This window comes from Oryzias latipes, chromosome 8 (genome assembly GCF_002234675.1).
Source record: "Oryzias latipes chromosome 8, ASM223467v1".
Taxonomy (NCBI): Eukaryota; Metazoa; Chordata; class Actinopteri; order Beloniformes; family Adrianichthyidae; genus Oryzias; species Oryzias latipes.
Genome location: NC_019866.2, coordinates 2,756,586 through 2,773,294, shown reverse-complemented (window position 1 = coordinate 2,773,294; position 16,709 = coordinate 2,756,586). Strand labels below are relative to the sequence as shown.

Genomic DNA, 16,709 nt, shown 5'->3' with positions numbered 1-16,709 from the left:
GTGAGTCATTTCAACGGCTGCACTTTAAGCCACAATTTTGGACAAACTCAAACGAAGACGTCTCATGGAAGGAAGGAAGGAGAAGAAAAAAGCGTCAAGCGTCTTAAAGTCTTTGTTCCTAACAGAGAGAATTGCATGTCTGTTATTTCAGGCGCTCCAAGAAACAGTAGAAATGCAATTTTTCACATGGGTTGCTTCAGCGCTCTGACGCAGAGACTGGAATGTTCAAACGGTAGCAATGAAAGAGCCCAGAGAAGAAACGGACACTCAGTCCAGACGGATGTGGAGCAAAGAAAGGAGCCGGTGGAGAAAGCAGCAGAGGCCTTCATTCTCCAGGAGGTTGTTGTGAAGGAAATTGTTGTATTATTATCATTGTTTAAATGTATGTTTAAATGTTAACACAGATTGACCTTTGTACCGTTTTAGAAAACAGTTGTGTGTTTGTTCAACTTTTTCTCATCCCCGCTAGGATGAGGGGGTTTCACAACACACTGTCCTGAGCTGATAAGGAATACTGTTTGAACAAATGGGTCATTATACAACACCTCCTAATGAATTTTTTCTCTTTGTTTGGAAACTGTCACCTCCTACTTGAATTCTTAAAAAAAGCAGCACGGGGAGAAGCAGATCCTTAGAGAAGAGAAGCGTGGTGGACGTTTTCCGTCACATTTCCTTTTCTCCCTGGTGCATAAGAAACTTAAGATTCTTGTTGTGGTGTGTTGTTTCTAATTGTGTTTTTCTTTAATGTCTAGATGCATTTATCTGACAGATGTTCAGGCTCTGCTGCAGATGATTCCCCATAGAATGAAGCTGCAAGCCTGCAGAGTGAGCCTATAGTCCACAATCAGTGGAGAAGACAGCTGTATTTATTAGTTTTAGCATTTAATATCCTGCTGACAAGTAAAAAATCCGCCCTGATTTAATAGAGAGACAGAATAAAAATAAAACATGTTCGCATTAGGAGAAGAAGGAAAGCTCTCAGCCTCTTTTGGTCCATGTGAGCTTTGGATCCGCTCAGAGGATTCTTGTCAATATTCTGAAAATAAGTGGAATTACACAGCAGTGAAGGGGGTCAAACATAGAGGAGGGCATTGATTTTCCACCGGACGGATGTTTCTTACAGACTATAAACTCACAGTCAAGACAAGACAGGAGTTCGTCTCATGGACAAAACGTAGAAGGAGGTGATGTGTCCTCAAATCTGAAGACCAACAGTAAGAGACATCTGATCTCAAACGTTCTCTTCTGAATCCTTCAGACCTCCAGACCTCAGTCATGCCTGAGCAGAAGCTTTCCTGACTGGCTCAGCATTTTATCAGCAAGTATTAAAGTGTGATTTTCCCAAGGGAGTCAAACGTTTAATTGAAAGGATTTTTATTGTTTTTTTTTTAATTGATATTCTGTCCTGTTCAAACATATCATAACATTATTTTAATTTTCAATAAATGTTCAAACAGGAAATTCTATATCTATCTTGTTATCACAAAAAAAAGACATTTTATTTACCAAAGAGTTAACAGATCATTTCAAAGCACTGTGACCAAAGTTAATACCAGAAGTAAAATACGGATCCAAGTGGTTCCACATCCAGACTTGCATCCAGAACAACCACAGATCCACCTGTAGTCCAGCTCCTTTAGGAAGGACTGGAGCAAAAGGCCTTGCTCAAGAGCGCCACGGTGAAGTGGCGAGGCAAAGTCAACAAAGAGGAAAAAAGGGTTCCAGCTCTGCCTTACTAAACATCCAGAGAATTGGAACTGAAAGAATCAATCATTTCCTCACAAAATACTGTCTTAAACAAAGTATAAATCAATTATTCCATGAAAATGAGACTTTGTTAAATAAAGTTCCCACCATGCTGGAGCGTGGAGGAGCAATCGGTCCTGAACGAGAAGACAAAAAGACGGGAAGATCTGATCAAGCTGGTCCCTCAGAGGAAGAACCCAAATGGCCGACATGCTTTGCTGCAGAGCAGCCAAACACAACTTTTCAATGAGTCTTTGTTGGTCACAAAAGTCCAGCGGTGGTCAGACAGAGTTCACATCCACACGGACACAACAAGGACTTCCCTGCTGTGGCAGCTTGAAGGGTTCAGTTGTTTCTCAGTTCACAGTGCAGTTGGCTCTAAAATGAGAACAAAAGCCATAGTTTTGAAATAAAAACACAAAAATGTTCGGTTTTAAATTATATATCAATTTTCAGTCAAAATGTTTTCGTCCAGATTCAACGTTATTGCTTTCTTTTATCAGGTGGATTACTAAAACACTCCACGCATCTGCTCCCGGTCTGTGGAATTTCAGAACCCTTTGTGGTTTGCCCGCCCCTGTTCTGGAAGGACAGAGTCTCAAACAGATGACTTTAACTAAAACACTTTAGATAAAATCTGATAAAATCATGTTACTGCTGTTTTTAACATGTTTAACTGAAGTCAACTTCTATTGACCTCCTGCCGCTCTGCAGAAACTATGTCCAGGAAAACAAGACAGGTTTGCGGGTTTTGGCTAAACATGGCATAATCATGATTAAAAGACCACTAGGAACGATGATCAGAATGGGACTTTAAGTAACAAACTATTAGGCAGACACGGAGGTGGTAGTGTGATGGTGTGGTGTTTATCACAACGGGTAGAAAAAGATTGACCCGCACAGCAGTGACAACCTTTTCCATATTTGTAGTTTTTTGGGGGGGAACTCGAGCCATACGTGACCCCACAAAGGCAAAAGGGACTCATTCTGGATTGTAAACTTCAAATTCAACCTTTGGGATGAAGGCTTTTGAGGACACATCTCTGATTCCACAGGAAAAGATGAGCACGGACGGAGACATGGCCGTTTTCGGGCCTGCAGCCCTGTACCTCCGTAAGTCCGAGAGGGAGCGGGCGGAGGCCCAGAACCGCCCGTTTGACAGCAAGACGGCGTGCTTCGTCAGCGATGACAAAGAGCTTTATGTGAAGGCTGAGATCCAAGAGAGAACAGACGGCCAAGTCACGTCAAAACTGTGGATGACAGGGTGGGTGGACTGATGCAACGCAGACCTTTCTGCTGCAAGAACGCACAGCGAAAACAGGAAAACGTTTTCATCCTATTGGTAGATTTTCTTTAAAGAAGTGAAACAGTTCTTAAGATTGAGTTTTGCGGCACAGCAACTATGGGGCGCCAAATGTAAAAATTCACCTCTTGAAAATTATGTGGCAACTTTATCACATATTTATATTTATATTTAACAGTTAGATTCCTATTTAGTCTTAGATTTCACATTTCTATTTAGAAATAGAATTTACATGTAACATTCACAATATTTATAATAAACATTTACATTTATCTGTATCATTTACATTTATGATTGTATTTAGATATGTTTAAATTTAAAATTTACATTATTATTTACATTCAGCTTTACATTTTATATTTATTATAAATATTTTGATTTAAATTTAACCTCTAAAAGTACATTTCCTCAAGTCACAGAAAATTATTTTATTGGTGATAAATACAGACAAAATGTGACATAAAAGCAGCAAATATGGAAATAAATGTCTAAATGTGGTAAAGCTGTCACATCATTTTCATGAGGGGCCCAATACAGAAAAGTCTCCACAATGATGCTTTTATTTTGAAATCCTTGCGTTTCACTTGAATAAAACAGCATTTCTGTTCCCCAGACTTCAACAGTGAAGGAAGAACAAGTGTTTCCCATGAATCCGCCCAAGTTTAATAAGATCGAGGACATGGCGATGATGACGCACCTGCAGGAACCCGCCGTGCTCTACAACCTCAAACAGCGTGGATGATCTACGTAAGGAGCCAGCACGCACTCATGAACGCCATCACAGGCAGAGCAGGGAGAACCATGAGAGAACGACTGCTGCGTTTTGTTTAAATATGCTAAATTGAAGGTATATGAAAAAGAAGCAAAAGAGGCTAAACTGTTAAAGTAAAATAAATATTGAATCACATTTATTTCTGTTCCTACTGTAAGTCATTGTCTAAGGAAGGCCTCTAACGTCAGCCAAGCTTTCCACTTTAAATTAATGATGTCAAGCTGTTTGTATGATATTCCAGCCATTATTTATAACAAGTAATTATTCATGATATGCTAATCATGTCACCAGTTTTTAAGGATGTGGAAGAGCTGTAGAGTCTTAGTGTTTTTAATCAGTTCAACAGAAATGTTACAGAAAAAAAAGCAGAAAAACCAAAGGAAACTTGCAGAGCAGGATGACGACATCTTTGGATTTTATATTTAGCATTTAATTCAATCCAAAGGTTTATTCGAACTGAAGGACAGAGCGTAACTTGAGAACATATGTCGTTCTGGAGTCGCTGAGACGACCGTCGTCGGGCAGACAGACAGGAACCAAGAGGACCATGGATCCTCCTTACGCGTCTTTGACAGTCCAATCGTCTCCTTCCTGTCTGTAAATCTGCCTCTACCTGAACAGACCTACTCCGGCCTCTTCTGTGTGACTGTTAACCCTTACAAGTGGCTTCCGGTCTGCAACCCAGACGTGGTGCAGGCCTACCGAGGGAAGAAGAGGATGGAGGTTCCTCCTCACATCTTCGCCTTGTCAGATAACGCCTAACAGTTCATGCTCACTGGTACTTCAGCAGCAGACCCGTACAGATGGCGCCCTGCGGAGAGCTTCCTGTCACAGTAACTGTCCTGTTTTGTGTCCTCAGACCGTGAGAACCAGTCTATCCTCATCACGCGAGTTCTCTGCAGGTTCATTGGGCCATCAGGCGCCTGCAATGGTCTGAATGTGGAATGTGCTTTTCCTCAGCGGAGAATCCGGCGCCGGCAAAACCGTCAACACCAAACGGGTCATTCAGTACTTTGCGACAATCGCAGTGTCTGCAGACAAGAAGAAGGACTCCAACAGCAAAATGAAGGTGGGCGACACGTCAAAAGGGGGTTTCTATTACAAAAGAGCGAGCACATGCACAGTCACATGCACGCTCCTCTTCAGGGAACCCTGGAAGATCAAATCATCCAGGCCAACCCCCTTCTGGAAGCTTTCGGGAACGCCAAGACTGTGAGAAACGACAACTCATCCCGCTTTGTGAGTTTCCATCAACGGCATAGAGCAGATTAACAGAAATTAGTTCAAAACCGCCGACAATGCTTCCGGTTTTCAGGGTAAATTCATCCGGATCCACTTTGGGACACCGGGAAGCTGGCCTCTGCAGACATGGAAACACGTGCGTTTCTACCAGTGACACTAAGATCAATTACGCCGCAAAAAAACAGTAAAACATTGTTTTTATTCTCTGAGATCTGCTGGAGAAATCCCGTGTGACGTTTCAGCTGTCTGCTGAGAGAAGCTACCACATCTTCTACCAGCTAACGTGCAACCAGAAGCCAGAACTCATCGGTAAAAAATGTCATTTCTAAAAAATAAAAGCCCCTTCCCCTTTTAATCCTGGGGAACCAAAGAGCTAGCTATTTCTAGTTAATTTAGTTAAAGAGTTGTTTTCTAGTTAATTTGACTTTCTTTTTTTTTTTACTTTTGATAGTGGCAATTAATATTGGCAAAAAAAAAAAAGTTAAACAGAAAACAAAAAAATAATTAAATAAATTGACCCTATGGGTTCTCCAAGGTTAAAAACAGAGACTGTAGCTTTAAAAACATAATAGGATGGATTTTTAGAGATTACAAAAAAAGTACTTAAACAGTAAAATAGTATTTCTTGTTGCTGCATTTATGGGGGGTTGTTAAATACGCTGCTCTCCCAATAAGCTATAACACTACTGGATCAATAGTTTCAGTTGCCTTAAATAAGACTCGTCTGCTGCTACTCGCCTTATTCCGCACTCTAAAAGTGCTGATGAAATTCTATGGAGATTCAAAAATGACTGAATTAAAAAAAGAAGATATTTGTAAAAAAAATAAAAAAATAAAAAATACAAAAGAAAAATCATCATCATTCATTATCGTTAGTTACAGCGTCACCAAAACAAAAGCAGTAGATCTGAATAAATGTGCTTTTGCCAGAAAGCTGATGTCAAAGTGAGACAATAGTGTCCTCTAGTGGAAAGATACGGGAGCCCTGAAGTGCAAATCAAACTGAACTAATATTATCTGTAATTTTAAATATAATGAGACATTTTCCTTTAACATCCATATTCATCATGTTTAGTTTGTTAAACGTTGCCGTTACATCAAACTGTTTTCAATAGTTTGTTTTTCAAATGTAATTTAAATGTATGGTAGTATTTAAATGAATGCAGTGGAGTCCTTTACTGTCATTTTTAGCCCAGTTTGCGTGGTGAAGACTTGCTTTTCTTTATGGATGTAACTTTTCTGAACAGTTACATTTGCCACTAATATGACAGTTTGGTCAAACTTTTTTGAGCTGCGTTTGGAAATATGGGAAATTTTGAGAAAAAAAGGTCGGATTAAACTTTAACCCAAAAGAACCCAGACCCATTTTTTTCTTAAAAATAAAATCGCGTGTATTTTACCACAAACAGAATCCATTTCTGGTAGTTTTTTTGTTCTTCTGAATTTGGACAGAGATGTGCATCTTTAGCTGCTTGGTTACATTTTTAGAATGAAGCACCATAAAACCCTATTTTCACAGTTTTTTAAGGGAGTTTTCTCTGAATTAACACCCCCCCCCCACCCCACCCCCCCACACACACTTTTTAGATCTGCTTCCATCACAACCAACCCCTACGACTTTGCTTTCATCAGTCAGGGGGAAATCAGCATCAAAAGCATCGAGGACAAAGAGGAGTTGATGGCGACGGATGTGAGTCGTTTTGACAGGGAGCTCATTCTTTCAGCTTTCAGCTCCTTCAAACACAATTGCACCTCTTTACCAACACAGGAAGCTTTTGACATCCTGGGCTTCACGGCTGAGTTGACAGGCGCTGTGATGCATTATGGGAACATGAAGTTTAAGCAGAAACAGCGGGAGGAGCAGGCCCAGCCTGACGGCACTGAAGGTGAGGTGGATGAACGTCCCAGCGGGGAGCAAACAGCAAAGGCAGACAGCCGCCATGTTTTGTCTTTTGTCGCTGCAGAGGCCGATAAAGCCGCGTACCTGATGGGTCTGAACTCGGCCGACCCGTTAAAGAACCTGTGCTCCCCCAGGGTGAAGGTCGGAAACGAGTTGGTCACTAAGGGACAGAATGTGCAGCAGGTAACCTGCCCCACCCACACCTCTGAGCAGGGATTTCTGAACCTGAGGTGGATCTCTGATCAGCTTTTGGAAAAGCGTTCCCAGTTATTTTAGCCAAAATCAAACCAAAATAGCCGTTTTCTGACAATGCCACAAGAACACATGAAAGACAGCCTTCTCATCAGAAACCTTTGCATGGCCACCTTTGGAGCGTCTTCTTTTGGTTTCTGTCTCTATGGTAAGTGTCTCCGTGTTGCAGTTCTTGTTTCTCTGTGATGATGAGACATCATTTTAGCTTCTTTGTTTGTGTCATTTATGTACCTATTTGTCTGATCACTTAAAGTGGAAGTTTTTAAAGTTCATAAGTTGAACTTTTGGTTTTGTTTCCATTTCTTTTACATCAGTGTGAGTTGTGTTTATCTGTGCAAATGTTTGTGTATTATTTGATTATCTGACTTTTTTTTTCTCCACCTTTCTGCATCTTTAAGCAACGATTTACTTCTATAAAACAAGTCTAGGTGTTATTTGGCGACTGGTTTTCACTTTTTCTGTCATTTCAGTTGATTGGAGAAACCCTTTAAAATCACTTTTACAGTCTCATTTGTTCATAACCTCTTATTTTTTTTTTAGTGAAGGTGTACAACTTGATTGGTGTCCTCGCAAAATCCGTCTATAGGAAGATGTTTTTCTGGATGGTCCAGCGGATAAACCAGCAGCTGGACACCAAACAACCACGACAACATTTCATCGGAGTTCTGGACATCGCAGGATTTGAAATCTTTGATGTAGAACTAAAATACTTATGAGTGTGTTTTATATATAGTCATGAAATAAGGAGTTTGATTTCTGTCACATCTGTTTAGTACAACAGCATGGAGCAGCTTTGCATTAATTTCACCAACGAGAAGCTGCAGCAGTTTTTTAACCACCACATGTTTGTACTGGAACAAGAGGAATACAAGAAGGAAGGAATCGACTGAGAGTTCATGGACTTTGGCATGGATCTGGCTGCCTGTATTGAGCTAACTGAAAAGATGCTGAAAATACACAAACGCGAATGACGTTCTGCAAATACAAAGGTATTTAAAGAGGTGTTTCTTGCTTCCAAGCCAATGGGCATCTTCTCAATCCTTGAAGAAAGGTGCATGTTCCCAAAACACACTTCTGGCGTATGGGTGACGCTGTCGTACGACTCTAGTCATTAGTAAGATTTACACATTGGCTCCTTACCAACCGTGCACAAATATTTTCTCTCCACAGGTTCACTGAGCCGTCTACAGCCTTGCTATTTTGTGTGGGACACCCGAGTGTCACATACAGGTTTTTCTTTTACCGCCTGTATCCATCCACGAGGGCAGTCGTTACTGAGACTTTGAATTTTTTCTCCTTCATCCTTGTAGAAACAGCACATTCTTTTATTTTTGTGAAAATCCTCTAATTTGCTTTGAAAGAAGATGAATATGATCGTTTTCTAAGACTGGCCCACGTTTGACATCAGGAAGCTGATCACCTGCTGGACGCCGAGGAGAGATGCGAGGGCCTCATCAAAAGCAAGATCCAGCTGGAGGCTAAGCTAAAGGAGACGACGGAGAGGCTGGAAGACGAGGAGGAGGTCAACGCCGAGCTGACCGCCAAGAAGAGGAAGCTGGAGGACGAGTGCGCCGAACTGAAGAAGGACATCGATGACCTGGAGCTGACCTTAGCCAAAGTGGAGAAGGAGAAACATGCAGTGGAAAACAAGGTGAGCGCGCTTTGTCCTGTTGTGGTCCAACCCATCCAGTGGAAAACTCCGTAATCTCTCACTGTCATCGCGGCTTTAGGTGAAAAACTTGACAGAAGAGCTGACGAGTCAGGATGAGAACATCAACAAACTGTCCAAAGAGAAGAGAGCTCTGCAGGAGGCACACCAGCAGACCCTAGACGACCTCCAGTCGGAGGAGGACAAAGTCAGCTCCCTGACCAAGACCACAACTGAGCTGGAGCAGCAGGTGGATGAGGTGAGGAACAAGAATACAAGAAAACCAATCCCCACACATGTAATAAAATAATTAAATAAACCCCTCATACTAAAATACAGAAAAACAAGCACAAATAAAAGAGAAATGACAGAGCTAAAGAAAAGAGAACCCAGAAGGCGCCGTCCTCCTGTTGGTTGGGGTGTCAGCATCTATGCAGCACAGGCACAACTCATCCCCAACACCCCCCGCCCCAGAGACCCCCAACCCCCAGGTTCAATGCACCCAACATGGGCACACCAGGCCCGGCATCCCAGAGACCCGCAACTAGAGATGCCAGAGAACAAAGAATGGCCAAAATCTCTGGGAGTCCGAACACAAACACCCCGGCCAAGGCTGAGAAAACACTCGTAAACAGTCTAAAATGTAGAAGTAATAAAATAAGAAAGTTAAAATATAAAAACAGGAATAATATAAAAATATGAATTAAAATAAAATAAGATAAGATCTGGAATTTAAATTAGAATAAGTTAAGACATAAAAGGACTAAAAGGCATTAAACAAATAAATATGTGATAAAATAGCATCTAAAATCTAAGAGTAAAGATACCACTTATAAGATCTAATTAAAAGCTGAGTTAAATAGATGAGTCTTTAGTTTCTTTTTAAAAACCTCAACAGTGGATGAGGCCCTCACATCCTCAGGCTGTTCCACAGATGAGGTCCGTAGTGTCCGAACGATTTTTGTTCTGACCCTGGGGACCCTCAGCAGGCCCGCCTGAGGACTTAAGGGATCTGGGAGGTTCATAAGCTAAAAGGACCTAGGCCATGGACAGTCTTAAAATCTATTAAAAGAATCTTAAAATCAATCCTGAAGCCGACAGGGAGCCAGTGCAGAGATTTTAAGATCGGTGTAATGTGCTCCCTATTCCTGGTTCTCGTTAAAAGGCGAGCAGCAGAGTTCTGGACTAGCTGCACGTGATTAAGAGTGGTTTACTTTACACCATAAAGGAGGGCATGACAGTAATCTAATCTTGATGTAATAAAAGCATGAATTAAGATTTCAGCACTGGCTCTAGGGAGAAAGGGTCTCACTCAGATGGTAAAATGCAGTCTTAGTTACTTGGTTCAGGTGTTGGTCAAAGCTAAGATCTGCATCTAGAATAACACAGAGGTTCCTTACTGTATCACATATGTCCATAAAGTGGGTTGACAGATAGAATTGGACCCCATCTCTCTCAGCTTCAGAACCGATAACCAAAACTTCAGTTTTGTCCTGATTGAGCTGCAAAAAGTTCTCTCCCATCCACATTTTAATATCTAAAATACAGTTTAAAAGGCTATCCAGGGGTCCAGTGTCATCAGGAGAAACGGCTACATATAGTTGAGTGTCATCAGCATAGCTATGAAAGTTAATGCCGTGTCTCCTGATGACATCACCAAGTGGAAGCATGTAAAGATTAAAAAGTGTGGGACCCAGGATGGAGCCTTGAGGCACCCCACAAGTCATTTTGTGCCTTCCAGATGAGAAATCATTTAAATTAACAATAAAATCTGTTTGTGAGGTAGGATTTAAACCAATTAAAAGCTGTCCCGGTAATTCCAACCATGTCGTGAAGTCTGTTTATAAGGATAGCGTGGTCAACTGTGTCAAAGGCTGCATTCAGGTCCCGTAAGACTAAAACAGATGTTTTCTTCATGTCAGCATTGGACCTGAGATCATTTAAGACCCTGACAAGTGCCATCTCTGTTGAGTGATGAGATCCAAAACCAGACTGAAACTTCTAAAATGTTATTTTCATTAATAAAATCATTCAGTTGAGTAAAAACACGCTTTTCTGAAATTTTACTTAGCTGGAAGGCTCTTTGAAACAAGAGAAGAAGGTCCGCATGGACCTGGAGAGGACCAGGAGGACGCTGGACGGAGACATGAAACTCGCTCAGGAGTCCATCATGGACCTGGAGAACGAGAAGCAGCAGCTGGATGAGAAGCTGAAGAAGTACGATGTTCTGGCGCAGTAACCATTTTTCTCTTCTTCATCTTTGATGCTTTTGATTCTGAAACTTTGGTTCTTCACACAGAAAAGACTATGATCTTTCACAACTGCAGTCGAAGGTAGAAGACGAGCAAGAGCTTGGAGCCCAGCTGCAGAAGATCGAAGAGCTGCAGGTGAGCCATAACAGCAGACGGTTGGCCCATCAGGAGAGTCAGAGCCCAGTCTGGGTCACGAGCTGATGTCCGACCTGCACAGGTTGAGCTGTGAGGGTTTGCTACGCTTGTCCCCAAAACACATAAGCAGCACAAAAACAAAAAACACTCACTTCCTTTCCGTTCCTCTGTTGCCTCCTTAGCGCTGAGCGCTCAGCCTGAGCCAAAGTGGAAAAGCAGCGGTGCGACCTGTCCAGGGAGCTGGAGGAGATCGCAGAGAGGCTGGAGGAGGCCGGGGGAGTCACCGCCGCTCAGGTGGAGTCGAACAAGAAGCCCGAAAGTTGAGTTCCTGAAGCTGCGCCGGAAGCTGGAGGAGTGGTCGCTGCAGCACGAAGCCACTTCTGCCACGCTGCGAAAGAAACACGCAGACAGCATGGCTGAAATGGGAGAGCAGCTGGAAAACGACCAGAGGGTCTGGCAAAAACTGGAGCAGGAGAAGAGCGAGCTGAAGATGGACGACATTTGCAGCAACGTGGAGACGCTGGCAAAAGCAAAGGTCAGACAACAGAGAGAAAAAATGGATCAAAATACCACTTTGGGGTTGTTTTTGTGGGCAATTAACACTATAATACACTTAAAAGTTCGAAAATGGGATTTTGCATGATGGAAAAAGGTTTTTCCTGTTTAAAACCACTGAGCCTTTTGAAGCTCCAGGAACAAAACTCCAAAACTTTATTTTTGCTGGACTCAAAAAGGTTTTTTAAACATTTTATTACAGCAAAAAGTGAGGGGGAAAAACCGGCAGCAGTTTTTGCTTTTATCAGTTTTGTTACTAATGTTAGACCAGCTTACTGAAAAAGTCCAAGTCTATGGTGGCGTCCATATTGTGAAAAAATGGCGACTGAATTGACCTCAGTTGGTAGCAGCCAGGAAGTAAACCATTTTCTATGGGTGATGTCACTCGAGCTCAGTCCAGTTCTCGTTTACAGTCAACGCTCACGGCAGACTTCATGAAACACAAAGTTCTTTCCTGCCTCTTTTCCTTTCAGAAGTTTTGGAAATCCTCCACAGGCAGGTTGAACAGAGTTTGCCGGCCTGCACTGCAATGATGGAACACACGTCTGTACAGTGAAATGCTGGAATTGCAGCATTAACCCCCCCCCTCTTTGAGAAAATGCAGCAGACACCATCTTCTCCCCAAGATCCAGGCTGCGTTCCTCACCGTTTGAACTAATTCTGACTCTCCAGTCGAGTCAGTTACAGCTCGCTCCGATGAAAATGGTGTTTTGTAACTTGTTCTTGTGGCATTTTTCAGGTAATGAAGGACTTCGATAAGGAAAATTAAGCTTAAAATTAAGTTTCTGGGTATTTCTTTTTTCCAAGTTCTTCTGAATTAGGAGCAGACAAAAAAAATGCAGTTTGAAAAAGCCTATATGAGTGACATATGTGCTACAGTCTGGAGGGCCAAAAGCTCCCTGCTCTGCTCCATTCTGATGCATTTACTGTCAGACAAATGGATCCATGAACGGTCTGAGCTGGAATCTGGATCAGAACTGTGCTGCTGGGTAGATCTAATGTTGCTCTCCATTTTTGTAGCATGTTATGTTGGGGTCGTGAGGGGCTGTAAGCTAGCGGGAGAAAGTCTACACTGATGGATGTTGGGAAATGAGGGTGGGCTTACTCTGCGCCAAAAGTTCTGCCCACAATTCAGAGGTGAATTTCTGATGCGCTCCTGCCGCTCTGCAGAAACTATGTCCTTGAAAATGACAGGTTTGATAATAAAAACTGTATAATCGTAGCTAAAAGACCACTGGGAAGGCTTTAAAAATTGATCAAAAGATGATCGGAGCGGACATTTTTCTTAAATTTCTCATCCTGGAACCTTCAGGAAGTTTTTGTGATGATCTCCGGGAAATTCTCGATATTCACAGTCAGTCACATTTTTTTTCTCTCCAAATGTGCCGCTCCCTTGAAGACCAGCTGAGCGACGCCAAGAGCAAGGAGGACGAGCAGCGGAGACTCAGCAACGACCTGTCCGGCCAGAGATTGTTCTGCACGTCTGAAGACCCGCTGTGCATGACCTCCTGCCGCTCTGACCGCAGCCGAGGCCGCTCGCCAACTGGGAGAGGGAGTCCTTAATGTCCCAGCTGACTCGAGGAAAGCAGGCCTTCCTTCAGCAGATCGAGGAGCTGAAGCGACTTCACGAGGAGGAGGTGAAGGCCAAGAACAGCCTGACTCACGGTCTGCAGTCGGCCCATCACGACTGCGAGCTCCTCCGGGACCAGTGCGAGGAGGAGCAGGAGGCCAAAGCCGAGCTCTGTCGCTGCCTGTCTAAAGCCAACGGCGAGGTGGCTCAGTGGAGGACCAAGTACAAGACGGACGCCATCCGAGGAGGCCAAGTAAGACCGACTCCCGAGGGAGCACGTCCAGTTAAAAGCCCGAGGAGATCCAGCAGCGGGATGTTGGTCTGTTCCACAGGAAGAAGCTGGCTCTCCATCTGCAGGAGGCAGAAGAAGCAGTGGAGGCCGTGAACTTCAAGTGTTCTCCTCTGGAGAAGACCAAGCAGCGGCTGCAGGGAGAGGTGGAGGACTTGATGATGGACGTGGAGCGATCCAACGCCGCCGCCGCCGCCTTGGACAAGAAACAGAGGAACTTTGATAATGTTCTCCTGGAGGCTGTTTGTGAAACAAACTGAGGAGCTTCTATTGTCAAACTGTCCTGTAAGCAGCAGACCTAAAGGCAGGTCTGCTATTTCCATGACGTCAAACTTTAACTAGAAACAGAACTACAAAAAAACACAAACAGAAGTGTTCAGCTTAACAAACTTCAGGGGTAAAATGGAGTTTTTTTCAGGATATCTGCTTATTCTTCAGGTAAACTTTCCCGTATCGTTGACCACACGATTTTTGCAGCAAACCGCAATTTGCAGATTTTCATATTTTTCTACAATGGGGAAAAGAAAAATCTTTTGTTCGAGCGTTCTTCACAAGATTTTACCCACGCCAAGGGGTGATGTCTAAAAGCACCGCTGACGCTGGATTAACCTTTGACCTCGAGAAGAGGGCGCCATCTTGACTTTTCAAATACACATTTAAAGTCCTCGTAGGGATGTCGGTCTATCGCCTCCCGACTCCTCTGGCATCATCGGGAAAAAATGTTTTTGATTCGATTTTGAACGATATTAGCATGGCGAGCTCGCCAAAGAGTGGATCCCATGTCGCTCGCACATTTTTTACGGGAATATTGTGGAAAGTGTAAACATAAATCGTTGGCATGAAACAATAAAACATTTAATGACATATGACATTTAAATTTCCTTAGGGATTATTAAAGACCTACTCTATTCTATTCCTTAAGAATGTGGGCGTGGTTAACACAAAGAACCTCTGTTGCTAAGAAATTTTCCAAAAGATTTCGTCAGCCGCCGTCTTTCATCTCCACGCCGTCATTATGATGAGCAGGTGTACGCACCACAAAAACAAATAGATCCGGGGTTTTTAAATGTAAAAATTCAAATGGTAAAAGTTTCATTTTGAGATCTTTCGGCTTTTTTCACCAAACTAGTGATCTTACCTTCAGATTTCTGCAGGCGGATGACGAAAAGTTGTTCTAGCGGCTCTCACAGAACATCCAGCTCATCCGGGTCACATCTGTAACCATGTTTTCTGTCAGAACACCAGCCTGCTCCACAGCCGGAAGAAGCTGGAGGCCGACCTCTCCCAGATACAGAGTGAGATGGATGAAGGTGTCCAGTCAGCCAGAAACGCGGAGGAAAAAGCCAAGAAAACCATCACTGACGTGAGGGATTCTTCTCTGCTTTACACTCGGCGTGTCAGCAGAGAAACAAACGTCTACTTGATGCCGTTTCCAGGCTGCCATGATGGCAGAGGTGCTGAAGAAGGAGTAGGACACCAGCGCCCACCTGGAGAGGATGAAGAAGAACCTGGAGGCCACCGTCAAAGACCTGCAGCAGCGCCTGGACGCCGCCGAGAGCCTGGCCATGAAAGGCGGCAAGAAGCAGCTCCCAAAGCTTGAAGCCAGAGTACGAGAGCTTGAGAACGAGCTTGAAGCAGAACAAAGACGCGGATCCGATTCTGTGAAAGCCGTCCGCAAGCTCGAGCGCAGAATCAAGGAGCTCGTCTATCAGGTGAGAGACAAACCCCGCCCTCTTTTTGAAGCAACCTCATTTAAACCTGAAAACCAAGCAAGGAATAATAGCGTTTTCTGCTGAGACCACAAACCTGTCTGAGGAGGACAGGAAGAACGCATGAGGCTGCAGGACCTAGTGGACAAACTGCAGCTGAAGGTCAAGGCCTACAAGAGGTAGGCTGAAGAGGCTGTTACTGACGCTCCTCTGGTTTACGGCGCCACCCGGAGGCTTTCTCTGATCCTCTGTTCTGCTTCCTGACAGGAAGAACAAGCCAACACTAGTTTGACCAAACTGAGAAAGGTGCAGCACGAGCTGGAGGAGGCGGAAGAGCGGGCCGACATCGCTGAAGCTCAAGTCAATAAGATGAAACCGCGACATCGGCAAAGTGAGTTTCTAAAGACAACGTCAAATTTAAGTTGTGTTAAGTTGAGTTAAGTCTAAAATAACTTCTGCTTTTCTTGTTTTTAGGCCAAAGAAAGCGGAGAGTAAACCTGCTGGTTCTCCATGACTTCCCTGCTGTTTGTTTGGAATAAACTCCCGTTTTAATCCTTTAGTTTGATGCTTTTACAATACAGGAAATGTAATCTCAATGGGAGATGCTGACGATAATCCCTCTGTACCACTAGAGGGAGCCAAAGAAAAATAGTTCCCCATTTTCCTTTGAATTCAGATTTAAATTTGAAGCACTAAAGTGTGAAACGCGTCCAAATGTCAAACAATAATCATAATTAAAAAAATTAAAGACGCTTAAGTTACTTTTGTATTGTGGTTTATGTAAAACCAAATAAAATATTGAATAATTTCTAGGATTTTAAGTAGAAAACACTCAAAATACAATAGAATGCAAAAAGTGTCACAGATTTGCACCACATATCATTAAGGTAGTGATAAATATTATTTAACATAACTTTCTCTAATTTTTAGTAAACTCCTAGACATATTGCATATTTAGACTTTTTTTAATTTTTTTTTAGATCTACAGTTCATCCAAAGGGCCGGTAAAAATAATAAGGGGAAAAAAACAGAACGGTTTTGAGCATGCTCTGTGAGGAATTCTGCATCTTCCTGATGTTTGTGTGTTTGTTTCCTCAGCTAAAATAAATATTTAAAACCAGATCAAAGGAATCCTGATCCTGACATAAAGAAATGCTGTTTTTTCATCATCTATGGTAAAAACAACATTTGCTAAAACTGCTAAAAGTTAAATAATGTTTAATCTAGTAGAAGAAGAAAAACATCAATTTCAGTGATGATTATGGAGAATAAAAGGTTTCGGTTTATGTTTGAACTGTTTACTCTTTTAAAACTATTTCCAATATTGGGATGTTTA

At 42.7% G+C, this 16,709-nt stretch overlaps 1 protein-coding gene and 1 pseudogene across 1 annotated transcript; both read left to right on the top strand.

Annotated features, from left to right (window-relative positions):
- The first annotated feature begins 2,137 nt into the window (after positions 1–2,137).
- LOC101159439 lies at positions 2,138–16,659 on the top strand (annotated as a pseudogene).
- Positions 7,236–8,628, top strand: LOC105353555 (myosin-7). Its single transcript, XM_011477774.3, has 3 exons — positions 7,236–7,363; positions 7,756–7,910; positions 7,989–8,628. Exons 1-3 carry the CDS (start codon positions 7,273–7,275, stop codon positions 8,103–8,105), a joined length of 363 nt encoding a protein of 120 aa, XP_011476076.1. The 5' UTR covers positions 7,236–7,272; the 3' UTR covers positions 8,106–8,628.
- Positions 16,660–16,709: the final 50 nt, after the last annotated feature.